Source organism: Numenius arquata, chromosome 20 (genome assembly GCF_964106895.1).
Source record: "Numenius arquata chromosome 20, bNumArq3.hap1.1, whole genome shotgun sequence".
Taxonomy (NCBI): Eukaryota; Metazoa; Chordata; class Aves; order Charadriiformes; family Scolopacidae; genus Numenius; species Numenius arquata.
Window position 1 is genome coordinate 159,511 of NC_133595.1, and position 15,144 is coordinate 174,654.

At 47.0% G+C, this 15,144-nt stretch overlaps 1 protein-coding gene across 3 annotated transcripts in view; it reads right to left on the minus strand.

Moving 5' to 3' along the window:
• Window positions 1-376: 376 nt before the first annotated feature.
• EPHB2 (EPH receptor B2) overlaps window positions 377-15,144 on the minus strand; it is a 138,053-nt gene continuing 123,285 nt past the window's right edge. For all 3 annotated transcript variants that reach the window (XM_074161485.1, XM_074161486.1, XM_074161484.1), the window contains exons 13-16: window positions 12,373-12,522; window positions 8,197-8,390; window positions 7,340-7,495; window positions 377-2,278 (exon numbers count right to left, since the gene is read on the minus strand). In XM_074161485.1, coding sequence (XP_074017586.1) covers window positions 2,170-2,278; window positions 7,340-7,495; window positions 8,197-8,390; window positions 12,373-12,522 — 609 coding nt within the window. In that variant the 3' untranslated portion in view covers window positions 377-2,169. The remainder of the gene's footprint in view (window positions 2,279-7,339; window positions 7,496-8,196; window positions 8,391-12,372; window positions 12,523-15,144) is intronic.

The window sequence follows — 15,144 nt, forward strand, 5'->3', positions numbered from 1 at the left end:
CCCAGCACACACCTGCTGCTGATGTTCACACAACTACAGATGCACTTTTGGATGCAAGAACAGGGAACTACCATATACAAACGAAAATAAAATCCTGCACTAGAGATTTCAGATGAACATACCTTCAACACCCCATGCTGCTGAAAATGAGTGGAAGACCCTACAAATGGCAATGGCAGACAAGGGCTTGTAAACACAAGTTATGCTAGCCATGGCCAGAAGATGTGGGGAAATATGCCACATGTGGCCAGAAGTGGGTGGTTGTGGGCATATTTAAAGGGTATGAGGTGGTGCTGAACAGGGAGAATGAGCCCAATTCTCATTCGTATCCCCCCTGTGCTTGGTTGGTGGTATTTACACATACCAAAAACCTGGTCAGTAACTAAAGTATTTATTTCAGTTATTTATAAATCCACTGATTGACCATTCAGCGTCAACCGCAGTACTTTGCCTCCAGAGACCCAGGCTACTAGATGAGAGTTTTTGCCTTTGCTGTGCCAGGCTCTCCTTGGGGAGACTGGCTGAGACTGAAGCTGCCTCAGAGCCCCCACGCACCGTCTGACAAAGGGACTGGGTCTCGAAGGGCACAGATCACATCCGCAGAGTTTGGTTACTGTAGTGAACCACCCACAACCTGTCAGCTCACGCAATTCAGACTCCAAGAGATGACATACCACGAGCTCCTCTTAGAGGACCAGGCTTCTCCTGCCTTTCTGTTGTACCTGCACCCATCTGACACCTTCCTAAGCAGGAAGATATTTCCAAAGGGGTCTGACAGCCAGCTGTGGAGTCATCATTCCCTCCCACAACCCATATGCTCCCCCCCATCTTTCCCTCCCCCCTGCAAAACTTTCCCCCCAAACCCTCTGTGATGATGCTCCCCCATGCACCAGCAACCCTGAATGGAGCGGTGGTTATTTCATCTTGGCCAACAACTGGAAACCCAACAGTTAGAAACATCTGTTGGGCCATGACAAATTGCAAAATAACAAACAAGCAAACGGGAGGAAATGTGCATATAAAAACATTTTTCTCCTGGCATATTGTCAATAAGCTGCAATTTTTCCTTCCACAGAGAAGGGATTAAAGTTCTTGAATGATATGATGCTTGGAGATGTCATTTCTTTTTCATTAAAAAAAAACCCCAACCAACCAAAAATTTCCAACCCCAAACTCACAAACTGGTGTTAACAAAACAAGGTAAAAGGACAAATCTCCCAACAATGACAACCGAAAAATAAAGTACACGTCAGCATTTGTAATCAAAAACTACTACATACTGTACTTGGGAAGTCTTCTGGGAAAAGATCATTGGCATCTAGTGAGGACATCACTAAAAGTCTTGTGCATATGATATGTATGAGACAATGATGCCATTGGAGGGTGGATGGACGGACCCTTAGGAAACTGTCACTCACAAAACTGTTCCATGACAAGAGAAAGTAAGAGATGTAAAAAGGATTTGTTTTCCCCATCCCCACCCCCCCAGGTGTTACAGATTCCTTCTCATTTGTCGGAAACTGCCTCTTCTAGTTTCAGTTTATTTGTGGTTTGTTTTTTTTAAAAAAAAAAAGTCTTCAGCTTTTTAAGAAGTCCATCAATTTCTGAGATGCACTTGGTTCCACAGCACCAAAGAGCTTCAGCTCTCTTACCCCTTTGATTTGCTAACAGGGGCTTTCAGAAGGACTGCTGGCTGCATGACATTCCCAGAGCCACCATTCCACGTGAGAAAGAGAAGTGCTTCTTGTGACCTTTCTTTGCATTCATCTTCTTGAAAAAGTCTCATTGCTCCAGAGCTGTCTGGGCCCATCTGCAGCAGCCTTGTGCAAGAGGAAATAGATTAAGCTGCTTTTTTTCTCTTCCTTTGGAGACTCCCATTGGTCTTGGAGCTCTTTTCAAGAATGCAATTGCTTTACTATTATTTAAAAATATTTCACACATTTTTTTTAAATAGTTGTCTTTTTTTGTTCCCTTTTTCCATTGCTTAAATTCTAGAAGCTCTTGGCAACTTCTCATTATTGATGACAGGGCATTTCTTCCTGTTGCCATGATCCTCAGAGCAGATGCCTGTCTCTGGTCCATGCAGAACACTCAAGACCTGGAGCTTGGACATACAGGGGCAAAGGGGAGCAGGGCCTCAAGGAAGAGGAGTAGGAGGACACGTAGCTATCAAACCTCCACAGACTGAATTTGGTTCATCTGTGCTCTCATCACCTGGATACTGTTCAGAATTTTCTTCTGATGTCCTGCTAAAGTGACCCCAACTCGCAGAATGTCCCTTGGGAGGAAAAGAAACAAACACTGCATAAATATCAGAAGACATTTTCTCACAGCAGAACAAACCCACATATGAGCGTGGTGTGTAGGGAGCTGACGTCTCCATAGATTCATTCCATAAATGCAACAGATGCATGCAAACCTGGTGGAACTACTCTCTCTACTCTACTCTCTCTTTGACTCTTCCTTGCTTATCCTCCCAATGTTTGCATTTGCTACCTACCTGTAGCACCCCCAGAGTACTGGACGTCTCAATGTAGAGTGTGAAACCAAATACCACAAGCTCTGCTCACTGCCTGTAAGTGAATTTGCCGGTTTAAATTCTTAGGTTTTCTACTCTTGTATCGTTTTGTTTCTTTCTTCACATGTTTGGATTCTCTCTCTCATTCTGTGACACAATAACCCATTTTTTCCATCCCTGGAGACACATGAACAGGATGTGCTACACCCTCATCAGTGTGAATCTCACTCTCCCTGTGCAGATGATGGCTGTTCTTGCTACTTTTGCTTTGATCTGATGAGGCCATGAAGTGATAAACTTTTGCTACTCAGAATCATAGAACAATTTGGGTTGGAAGGCATCTTTAAAGATCATCTAGTCCAACCCCTCTGCTATGGGCAGGGACATCTTCAACTAGATCAGGCTGCTCAGAGCCCCGTCCAGCCTGACCTTGAATGTTTCCAGGGATGGGGCATCTCTCTGGGCAACTTGGGCTAGTGTTTCACCACCCTCAGTGCAAAAAATTTCTTCTTTATATGCAGTCTAAATCTACCTTCTTTTAGTTTCAAACCATTGCCCCTTGTCCTATTGCTACAGTCCCTGCTAAGAAGTTTATCCCCATCTTTCCTGTAGGCCCCCTTTAAGTACTGAAAGGGCACAATAAGATTTCCCTGGAGCCTTCTCCAGGCTGAACAACCCCAAGTCTCTCAGCCTTTCCTCATAGGAGAGGTGCTCCAGCCCTCTGATCATTTTTTTGTGGCCCTCCTCTGGATCTGCTCCAATAGGTCCTGTGCTGAGGGCTCCAGAGCTGGATGCAGTGCTCCAGGTGGGGTCTCCCCAGAGCGGAGCAGAGGAGCAGAATCCTGTTGGCCATTCTGCTGGGGATGCAGCCCAGGATACAGTTGGCTTTCTGGGCTGTCAGTGCACGGTGTTGGCTCATGTCCAGCCTTTCATCCACCAGTACCCCTAAGTCCTTCTCAGCACAGCTATACTCAGTCCCTTCATCCCTGGCCTCTACTGATGCCTGCACCTGGTTTTGTTGAACCTCGTAAGGTTGACATGGGCCCACTTCTCCAGCCTGTCCAGGTCCTTCTGGATGGCTTCCTGTCCCTCAGGCACGTCAACCACCACCACTCAGCTTGATGTCATCTACAAACTTGCTGAGGGTGCACTCGATCCCACTGTCTATGTCATTGATGAAGATATTGAACAGTACTGGTCCAAATACAGACCTCCTGAGGGACACCACTTATCACTGATCTCCATCTGGACATTGAACTGTTGACCACTACCCTCATGATGTGACCATACAACCAATTCCTCATCCACCAAACAGTCCACCCACCAAATCCATATCTCTCCAATGTAGAGAGAAGGATGTTGGGGGGGACCATTTCGAAGGCCTTACAGAAGTCCAGACAGACATCATCCATAGCTCTTTCCTTGTCCACTGATGTTGTCACTCCATCATAGAAGGCCACTAGGTTGATCAGGCAGGACTTGCCCTTGGCAAAGCCATTCTGGCTGTCTCAAATCATCTCCCTGTCCTCCATGTGCCTTAGTGTAGCTTCTAGGAGGATCTGTTCCATGATCTTCCTAGGCACAGATGTGAGGTTGACAGATTGGCAGTTCCCAGAATCCTCCTTTCTTCCCTTCTAAGAATGGGTGCACTGCTTCCCTTTTTCTAGTAACCAGGGATTCACCTGACTGCCATGGCTTTTCAAATATCATGGAGATATTGTCAACTACATCAGCGAGTTGTCTCTGGGCTCTGGGATGCATCTCATCAGGACTTATGTATGTTCAGGTTTCCCCAGGTGGTTGCAGGCCTGATCTTACAATGGGAGAGACTTTGCTCCCCCAGTCCCTGCCTTGCGCTCCACCCATTTGAGAGGTGTGGGGAGAGAGGTTGCCAGAGAAGTCTGAGGCAAAAAAGTTGTTGTCCTTCAGCCTTCTCCTTGTCCATTGTCACCAGTTTGCCAGTTGTGTTCATCGGGGGGGGGGAGGGGTACGCTTTCTTTGACCTTTCTTTTCTGGCTGATATACCTGTAGAAGCCCTTCTTATTATATTTTGCATCTCTTGCCAAGTTCAGCTCCAACCAACTGGCACAACCAGCCAGAGTCCCTATACTCTTCCCAGGGTGCCTGTCCCTGCTTCCACTGCCTGTGCATCTCTTTCTTGCCCTTTAGTTTGACCAGCACGTCTTGACTCAGACATGGTGGTCTCTTGCCCTCCTTTCCTCATTTCTTACACCTAGGGATTGAGAGCTCTTGAGCTCTATGCAAAGTGTCCTTAAAGATCTTCCAGCTCTGTTCTGCTCCCTTGTCCTGAGGGCAGTTTCCCTTTGCCAAATCACAGGAATCTAATTTTTGCACTGCTTCTATTTTTTATAAATACTAAGCATCTGGGAAAAATAAAGGTGATGCCAACAGCATGAGTGTGACTCTGCATTGGTCTTATCTCTGATCACTCCAGCTGTGTTTGCTACTCATCCCCCTCTTGGTGGATACACCTCAGTCATGAATTCTTCTGATCAGGGAGTGACATTCATGAGACATAACTCATACCTGATTATAAGGATTTTCAGTTGCCTTTTCTCATAGGCAAGAGAAGTGTTAGGAACAGACTCTTAAGAGGAAGAGCGGCAAAACCTTTGCCTGTTTTGGAGTAGAAGTCAATAGGTAAAGAAGGGTAAACAGGAGCTCCAAGGAAAGGTGGAAGAAAATTCTCTAGCATGAATAGCACATGAGCCTGTATGTTTGCTTTACATCTTGCTTTAGACCTGGTCTTTTTGGTCAAAGAAAAGGAGAATGAAGAAGGAAAGCTGGGCATGGGGTTATGCCACAGATTTACACATTCTGGCTTGTGGTAACTGATTGGAGACCACCACTGGAGCATGCTTCAGCCCACTGAGATCAGTGTGAGAGTGAACATCCAAGCCACAGCTTTGCTGCCACCCAGACTCCTCTCGGCAAAGCAGCTGGGAACCTGCTAGCACACTACACAACTCTGGCACCCAGGATGGTATCCTTCACAGAGACTCCTTTTCCTGCTGCAAGGGCTCTCCATTCCTTCCTCTGCCCCAGCCCAGATGTGCTGAGCTAGGGAATTTTCCTCCTTGGCTGAGTTTGGCACTTTCACATTTGCTTTTGTTCTAATTGGGAACAAAGCCCAAAGTCTTCACTCATGTCTGTAAATCAGAATAAGACTGTTCTCTGCACAACCCTGTGCTTCCTAAGCTTTCTGTCCTGGGCATATATCCTTTGGCGGCCCAGGTGCCTCAGTCTTCAGACAAAACAGTGAGAAAGCTTTCTGGTAGGTCAGTGTTGAAACCATGTGGATTTGGTGAACTGAAGCAGTCTTTAGCAAACACTTACACTTTTCTGGCTATCCAAATTTGAAGAAAACATTGTCTTATGGCAATTCAGCTCCACTTACATGATTATCTACTTCTGCAAATACCAGGGGACATTAGAAGGTGATGTCAAGTAAAGTTGCAGCATGATTTCCCAAGGAAAAAGGACTTGGAGTGTCTTTCTCTCTACTATGATGTCCAATGAAGCAGGGGAGAAATGTGGAAGGGAGGTTTGTCAAAAGTGGTAGGGACATGAGCTGAGGATACCCTTGAGATTGTGATGGAGGCACTCAGAGAGGATTTAGAAGATACTGTGGTAGGGAACTGGGAGAAGTGGCATTTAAGGGACACTGAGCACATTCGTGAAAAAACAGACTTCGTTAGCTGGACTGCCTGCAAAACTGTTTGCTGTTACATATATTGCAAACAGCTCAACCTAGGAAGGGTTGGGTTGTGGTGTGGGTGTGATGTCCAACTTCGGTTAAACTACTTCTTCCCTATCCTTCAGATTTTATAGATCCTCTTTCTGTCGTATGAACACAGCCTACCGTGTGCCAAAATCGCCCCCAGGGCCTTGTGGTTGCACCAGTACCACAGATGTACTAACCCAGTCAGAATTGCCATGTTAAAATTTCCTGGCAGCAATTAAGAACAAAAAGCCAGAAAAGGTCATTTGGGCTCTATGCGTGAACAGATTCTGATTCGTTGGTAGATTTAAAGTGTGGAATTAGGCATCAAATCCAAAAAACATTCCTGGTTACCAGGCACAGAGACATCGTAGCACTTACAGATGGCTTTAATGCAAGGCGCTTTCTTAGGCAGGGTTTCTAAAGCTAACTGCAACCAACCACAAATCTTTCACCAGAAGCATCAAAGCCCCTGCTAGCCCCAAAGGATTTCAAAAACCACCACAAATGGATTTCAGCTGCCTGCTTTCTCTGAAGAACTTGCTAAGATTTTGCCACTGAGTGATGTTTTTAGTGGATTCAGGACAATTCAGAACAAACTTGAAACCATCTGGACTTTCAGAGGCCTTTCTTAGGCAGAACTTTGTTTGCAGCATGCTGGTCTCCATCATCAATAAGCCATATATCCAAGAGGGCTGTGGAGTGCGGAGTCTAAAAGTGCTCTTGAGTGGCTGGAGAATTGTCTGATGCTGGCCTGAAATCTCCATGTGTTCCATGTTGGGGTTTTAGAGACCCTTGTGGGGGTTTTCATTTCCATAGTGGGGACGTGCAGCCTGTTAGCATGGAAATGAGTTCTTCAGATATGGAGTGACAGACACAGTCTGGAGACAAGATAGAGCCTGCAGAAGAGAGTATTTCTGCAGAAACTGAATAGACTAAAACTGGGTCCACAAAGCAACAAATTCTATAAAAGTAAAAGTACCTAATGTGAAAATGAAAACTAATTCAATAACAACCAATTGCTGTTAAACTACTGAGACTTTTCCTTGTGCTTTGGGACTAGAAGCCTGGGCACTTACTCTACAGTCATCTGAGATACTACGTCAAAGGTGGTGAAGCCAGCACTGGCAAAGCTCTCCTTGTACTGGCTCATCTTGATGGCATCCAGCCATTCATCCACAGTGTTGAAGCTGGTATAATCTGGGATTGTGCGGTCAAGTAGGGGGAGGTTCATCCTGAAACACGGAAACAGAGAAGGAGCAGAACAAACAGCCATGAGTATGTGTATTTCTGTGCCCTCCATCAGCTGGAGGGACTGGGACCAGCATCATTCACAGTGCCTGCACCACACCATATTAAGAAGTACCACCCAAAAAGCACTCTTATTCAGCTGAGGGAAGGATTGTGCAGAGTATCAGAGACGACTTTCTGGATCGGTTCATACAGAAGAGGTAGGCGCCATCAGAGATGACAGGATGCAGCTCTAAAATCCTGGCTGCACAAGGGGAGAAAGCACATTCTCATAATGGGGCCAGTGCTTCCCACAAGTTGGTGTACCCCCACCCAGTCCAGAGGGACATCATACCATCTGACAAGGCTTTATTTGCCTCCACTGCATGTGTGATGTACCACCAAAGCAACTACACCCATCCAGCAATCACAGGTACATGAGACCAAGATGTTCCTCTAACTGTGCAGAGCACACAGTCCAACTCAATGAGTTGTCTGTGTTCACCAGATCTAACCTGTCCACCGGAGAAGGACAAGAGTAACCTTGACATCTTTTAATGCCCTTCGTGTAAAGGACCAAACAACACAGGCCAAGCTATCTCTAAAATACCTAGCCTAGGGAGATGCAAGGATGGTGCCCACCAGGACACAAAGGACAGATCTGCAAATAGAAGCCAAAGGACAAAAGGAAGACAGAAATACATACCCAGAGGAAAGAGGTGCCATGGCTTTCAGGCTGTTAGGATTTCGGATCATTTTATCCAAGGTGTTTACAATTTGCCCAAATTTGGGTCTATGGTTTCGATCCTTCTGCCAACAGTCAAGCATTAGCTGGTGCAGGGCATTTGGACAATCCATAGGGGGTGGCAACCGATAGTCCTGCTCAATAGCATTTATCACCTGCAAGAGGAGAAAAAGAGATCAATACAGTGACAATAAAACCTATTTAATTCATAATGTTTATTTTCTTGGATCCTGAAGGTGACTGGATCAACCACACTGCAGTGGGGCTGCTCTGCCTACACTTACTGCTGCCTTTCACCTCAGCCACTTTGCAGCAGCGACTCCAGGCACTCCTCCCTAACTCCCAGCCCTCTTCATGTCACATCGTCCTGTAAGAGGATGCCAGCCTTGCTCAGCCGACACGCAGCCTTGCTGACTACTTTTGATAAGCCACGCATATCTCCTAATCTGGCAAAACAGAGCATCCCCGCTGCCTTGACAAGGATATGTGAGCCCACAGCTCCAGACATAGGAAAAGTGAGTCAGAGAGAAGGGTTCATGTTTTCAGATGGGCGCATAGTACGTACATAGTACATAGTACGTACATAGAACGCAACAGTTCACTACGAGGAAACATTCCCATTCAGTGACGGTTCAGCTCATGAGCTACAGACAGGGGAAGCTTTCCCTGTGTTTTCCTTCCTTTAGTAGTGCTTTCTACTCCTGCCAACAACCCAGCCCGTCCAGGCACCAGTGTCATGCCACAGGACAGGGCTGGGTGTGTGGAGCCAACAGTAAAGAGCTGCATCTCTCCGCAGTCATGCAAACTAAAGCACACAGTGGGGAGGACCAAGACCTTGGCCAGGCACAGGAGAACTTTGCTACAGCATGCAGAGAAGGTTTGCAGCACGCCTTGCCTAAGCCAGACTGCAGCTCTATGGGCCAATGCAAGAAGGCTTTGGCTGCTGCCTGTTTGGTCTCTCCTTACTGCACCACAGGACCTGGGAAAATGTCTGATCTTGCAGTGTTCAGTGGGAACAGCACATGCACAATGGCTGGAGGATCTTCTTCAGGGGGAAACGCATCTCCCTGACACTCTGCACCTGTAGCCTTCCATTTTCTCCTGGGTAATCAAGGGGGATGGAGCTGCACAGCTTCTTCCAGGGGCATGTGTTCCTCTGTCAGAGGCATGTGACAGTCAGGCTTCTCCTATCTTCTTGGCACCCTATGGTCATACACACAGCACGGGCAACAAAAGGCAAACAGAAGGAGCCATGGACACTAGAAACAGGCTTGTGCATGGCAACAGAAAACAGAAGTGAGGATAAAAAGCCGAACTGAGGATACTGCAGTAACTGAAATCAGGGGCAGCATTTTGAAATAACCAGCTCTCTACAGTGACGATAAAAACGGGGAGGGAGATCGACAGAATCTCCTTCAGGGATCCAGAGGAAGGACCTCGATGTCTCTCGTTACTCTCACCATGTGATCAAGGCTCCCATGGTTTTATCTAGCCATGACTTGGATAATTCGAAGGACAGAAATCTGTCTGGTGGGCTACCCCAGGGCTGTACCACCTTCTGGAGAAGGACCGGCCATACCCATACAGCAGCATGATGAATACACTGTTGGGCAGGAAGATGCATAGAAAAAAATCAAGAATACTGCAGTTGGGATTGTGAAAGCAGCAGGAAAGAGTTGGCAGAGAGGTGACACTGGAGGTCCTATGGTAGCAGGAGGCTGCTGCTTCAAGAGAGGGTGAGTGGCAGATCCATGACAAGCAATCCAGGGTGTGAGGTGGGGCAATTGGAAGAGTTTAGGAGGGACTGTATCTTCAGGCAGAGAATGGCCTGGGAAGTTGCTCCAGACACTGATGTGTGTGGCCAAGGTGCTGGGCAGGCTGACCCGAGACAGATGGGGGCTGCTGCCAAAATGTGCCAGATGGGAAGAGTCCTCCCTCCCCTCTGCCACCCTGGGTGGGCATAACTGTGCCCCACTGGGCCTGTGAAGGTCTGACCTGAGGCATTGCTGGTGTGCTTTGTGCAGCTCTGGGCTCCCGTTCAGGGGTTCTTCCCAAGAGGTACAAGCTGTACCCTCTCCCAGCTCTCTGGATGGCAGATCTATCCGAGACAGAGGGGAGGAGAAGCACAGGGGGAGCAGAGCTGGGGAGGGTCATCACATAAGCATTGAGAGCTTGTCTCTGGCATGGACTGAACAATTTCCCAACAAGCCGCCAGCCTTGCTGCCAGCAGATGCATCCAGTGAGGGGGCAGAGGCTGTTCTCTCCATCTCCGCTCTGCTCCTGGCCTCCCCGGGTGCTCACACCCCAGGGTCAGGAGGCCAACCCGCCCCGAGTATCCACCACACACTCATTCAAAAGGAAGACCAGCGGCAATTAAGTGGTGACAGTTTCTAGAGTGCAATGTCCTGTGGCAGAAGGAGAGGACGAAGAGGCTGGGGACAGGCGCCATGCAGCAAGCTGTGCCGAGGAGACGGGCACGGGCTCTGCCATCCCCGCCGGCTAAATCAGGGCTTCCATAACACAGGGGTTGCAGCAGGTGAAACCATTGAGGGAAGAGGTCCAGGGGAGGAGGACAAGGGAGGGGGACAGCAGAGGGCTATGTGTACAGAGGAGTGCCGAGGCAGGGAGAAGGGCAGTGACACCTGGCTGCAGGAAATGCTTGAAACTGCAGGTGATAATGAAGCCTTAATGGGAAGGGAATAGTCCTTTCTGAGGTGGGCATATCTCTAACTCCTTCCCCTTTGGTTCAAACAATTCATGCAAAAACTTTTCTGGTATGCCAGGAGCTGAGGCAAGGCCATGAGCAGCCAAAGGTGCTAAGATATCATGTATCCACTCCAGGTGTTGGGGACTCACTTGAATAAATTCCCCACCAGGAGGGGAGGAAGGAAATTTGTCCCACTCTGGAGCAACCTGACATGGCATAGATGGAGTTATATTGACTTGAAAAGGGTCTGATTTGCCATCGCGGCGGGAGGAGTTGCAGGAGTCAGGTGAGAGCTTGGCTCTCACTCTCCCCTTATTAGACGAACGTGGCAATATGAAGGCTTCCAATGGACTGCCCATAGGCAGCTCAAAAACAAGCTGGAAGCCGGGCAGGTGCTGTAACATGCAGAGTTGAAAGACGCAGGCTTGCAGCAGCGTGGGAGGACAAGCTTTCTGCACACCAAGGGTCTACTCAGGACTTTGGTCTTAAATCCTGAGGGTTCACGAGGCAAAGACCGCCTGAAGCAGGGCAGCTCTTCAGTGAGCCAATGTTACAAGAGGACCGGGTGCCCCACATCAAAAGGGTCTTCTGGACTTACACATGCAGGTGTAGCACTCTGCATGGTACTCACTGCCACTGGACTGATGGGCCTTGACCACCCAAGTATCAGGTCAAGATAAACAGGAAGAATGGCATTGTTATGGTGAAGGTGTGGACTGCAGCCACAGGTCATCCTTGCATGGAGGCAAGGGCTCATGGAAACTGCCTGGGTCCCAGGGAGCAAGGAGTGGACATAACAGTTCCACCTGAATTAGAGAAGAGTCATAAAGTATTTAAAATTAAGCATGTTCTAAGCATGTTCTGAAATACCTTGAGGGTTTGCCTTCTAGCTGCATACAAGTTGCTTGGCTTCTTACACGTCACAGTCATGGGAGATTTAATGACCATTTAGTGGAAAATCTCCATGACCTTGACCATGGCAGGGGGGTTGGACTAGATGAGGTCCCCTCCAATCCAAACCATTCTATGACTCTATAACAGACTTTCACCAAATGCCTGTGGTCTCCTGCAGACAAAGTCGTGCCTGCTGCTCCAGGAGCTCTCAGACCAGTGGCAGCATTTCCTTTTCCACCCGCCTGCTCCCTTTCCTCCTGGACATCTGTCTCTCACCACTGAGGGTGCTCACATTAACCCCATCCTACTGCAGTGGGTGTTGTACATCCCTAACATCTGCCACAGCAGCACAACGGGACGAGAACAAAATCAAAAGTTATCCTCGTTACTTCTTTCAAAGATGTTGACCTTGGACACATCTCCCACGACAGAGAAGGCTCCGGACATGCCACAGGCCAGGTCTAGCTGTAACCGTGCTTTGGCCTTGCAATGATCCCAATTTCAGTGTTTCTGCTCCTTGTTTCTTAACAACTCACATCTTGATTGGTCATATCCCAGTAAGGCCGCTCGCCATACGACATCACCTCCCACATGACTATTCCATAGCTCCACACATCACTGGCCGAAGTGAATTTTCGGTACTGAATTGCCTCAGGTGCTGTCCACCGTATTGGGATCTTCCCACCCTGCAGGAAAAAAACAGAGAGAATGGTAACAGAAAGAGAAAGAGTAATTGAAAAAGATGAGTGTCCAAAATATTTGCCTCCAATATGTTGGTAAAATCCTAGAAGGAAGGAACCACAGGACTATCCCTAACCCTAGATCAGGGTGGCTGTGGTTTGTCAAGTCAAATCTGAGAAACCTTAAAGGATGATGATTCCCCCCATTTGTCTGGGGACCTGTCCCAGGGCTGCACCACACTCTTGGAGAAGAAGCTTTTACTGTTATTCACCTTGAACCTCCTATACCACAGTTTTGTCTATTTCCCTTTATTATATCAACTGGTACCACTGCAAAGAGCTTGGCTCTGTCTTTGTAACTGCCCTTCAAGTACTGCAGATCACTTGCACATGTCCCCTCAGCCTCCTCTCCATCTTATTAAACAAGCCCAACTCCTTCCACCTGCCTACCGCCTTAGCAATCTTCAGCACGACAAAATGCCCATTGTGCTAGTAGGGTCTTTTGTAGAAAAACAAATGGCTATGAAAGTAGAAAAATCCAAACTGATCTCCTTTGAATCCTAGCTATTTGCAGAGCAGAATAAAAGGAATTAGAACACCATCCTCTTCAGCCTTCTACATCTGCAGACCCTTTGAAGTCAGTGATATATCATCCTCTCGAGCTCAAGTCCTCCTGTGATAGTCTGTTGATATATACATGATCCAGCAGTTCTTGATCCTGCCAGTTTCTGGAGACAGAGGCAGAGTGAACACCTTCTTCAGAATGGCATGCTTGGTCACTGGTGGGAAATGGGATGGACTGGGTGGGCACTGGGGTCTTCCCTGATCCTGCTGGGCAACAGCAGCTCTGGAGAAATCAGGACTCACCACTCCCATGGAGGAGTTACAAACAGAAGTGCACAAGAGCACACACAGCAATGGGACCACAGGGATCGCAATGCTCTGTGTGAGCCCTTGCAGCCTCCTGATTTTCCACCAGGATCTTTGGACTTGAGCCATTGACAACTCAACTTCTGAAGGGAAAATCCTCCCCTGTGATGAAACATAAGCAAAATTGTCTGTGTTTTGTGGCTGTGAGAAGATTAAGGAATATTATATTTTGTCAATGAATAACTCCCATGTCTTATTAAGGGTCTCTTAGGACTTAATGGGACTCAGACACTATACATGCTAGAATAATGAAAAAAAGATAATGTTCCTTAATCTTCTCACAGCCACAAACCTCAGACAAAATATTTTGTTTTCCACAAGATGGGGAGACCAAGCATTCCATACCAAATACGATGTCCTCTGCATCAGGCATACTCTTAACAGAGGTCCTGAGAAGCAGCGGATTTAAAAAACAGCTAAAACAGAAGCTCTAAGTAGAAATTAAAGACTGGGTATATTTGAAGGATCCTTGTGGGAACTCACTTCAGTGAGACCGCCCACCTTCTTGGTGATCTGACCCAGAGCTTCACCTGCCTGTCGGAGGAGAAGATTTTCCTAAGGTCCAGCACAAATCTCCCAAGCCATAGCTTGTGGCTGTTGCCCATCCATGGGCACAAAGTCTCTAGGATAATTATAATAATAACATTCATGCCTCTTGGGATGTTTGAGGATGGTACATTTTGAAGAGGAAGATACTATTACTTCAGGTACTCTGTTACAGTGGGTGCATTTATTCTATCATTATAGATAATATGTCCTGCTATGGCGCCTACAGTTCAAGAAGAATAAATTAGAGATGACAGAGAAAAAAGCTACAGGCACAATAAAAGGAATAGAAAACAGCAGTAAACACTAGAAGGTGCAACGTATTTAGCTTAACAAAGGGAAAATTAATTGGATATAAAGATCATGTTGTGAAAAATAAATGTTCCTAGTGTTTCTAAAAGCCATAGGATGACTGTGTAAGATGGAATGGTTGATGCTGAAGCTACGCAAGTTCAGATGAGAATAAAAGCACACATTTTTAGGTGTTTGTTAGGTATTCAACTACTGTAGTCACTAAGAGCTATGCCAGATATCTTATCACTGGCAGCTTCAAAAGATCTGGGAGAAATTATTTCCTACAGATCATGGCCCAGCTCTACCAACACTTATTTCCAAGAAGTGCTGTCATAGGCATTGTACGTAGGCATAGATCCTGTAGCATCATTGTAGAGCAATGCTGTAAGCCTTTGCAAACAATGGGATTTATGAGAACTCCTGGCTGCAATCTTACTGAACAAGAACAAAGTCTTCAAATTATCCTTTGGTCCTGGTGCACGTTCTGTAGCCTGAGACAGGCCATGAGTCCTCAGTGGCACTTGTGTTACTGGCATCGTGACATTCCTGGGAAGCTGTTACACGATCACAAAACCATTTCTGGGAATGTTTCTCTGTCTAATTCAGAAATACTCTGGAAGATCAGTATGCAATGCTGCAGAGCTTCACCCAGCATCCACACTTCAGGCTGTCATTCCTGGGGCTGAGCCCAACATGAGATGAAAAAGGATCATGGCCTCTCAGACAGCAGGGCATTATGGTTTGAGAAAACCCATAACAATTTATTGTCATTTAGACAATTATTCTATCACCCAATGACCCCTCCTCACCCAGGAAGGGGGATCAGGGAAAACAAGGAAATATGAGGGTTGAAATATA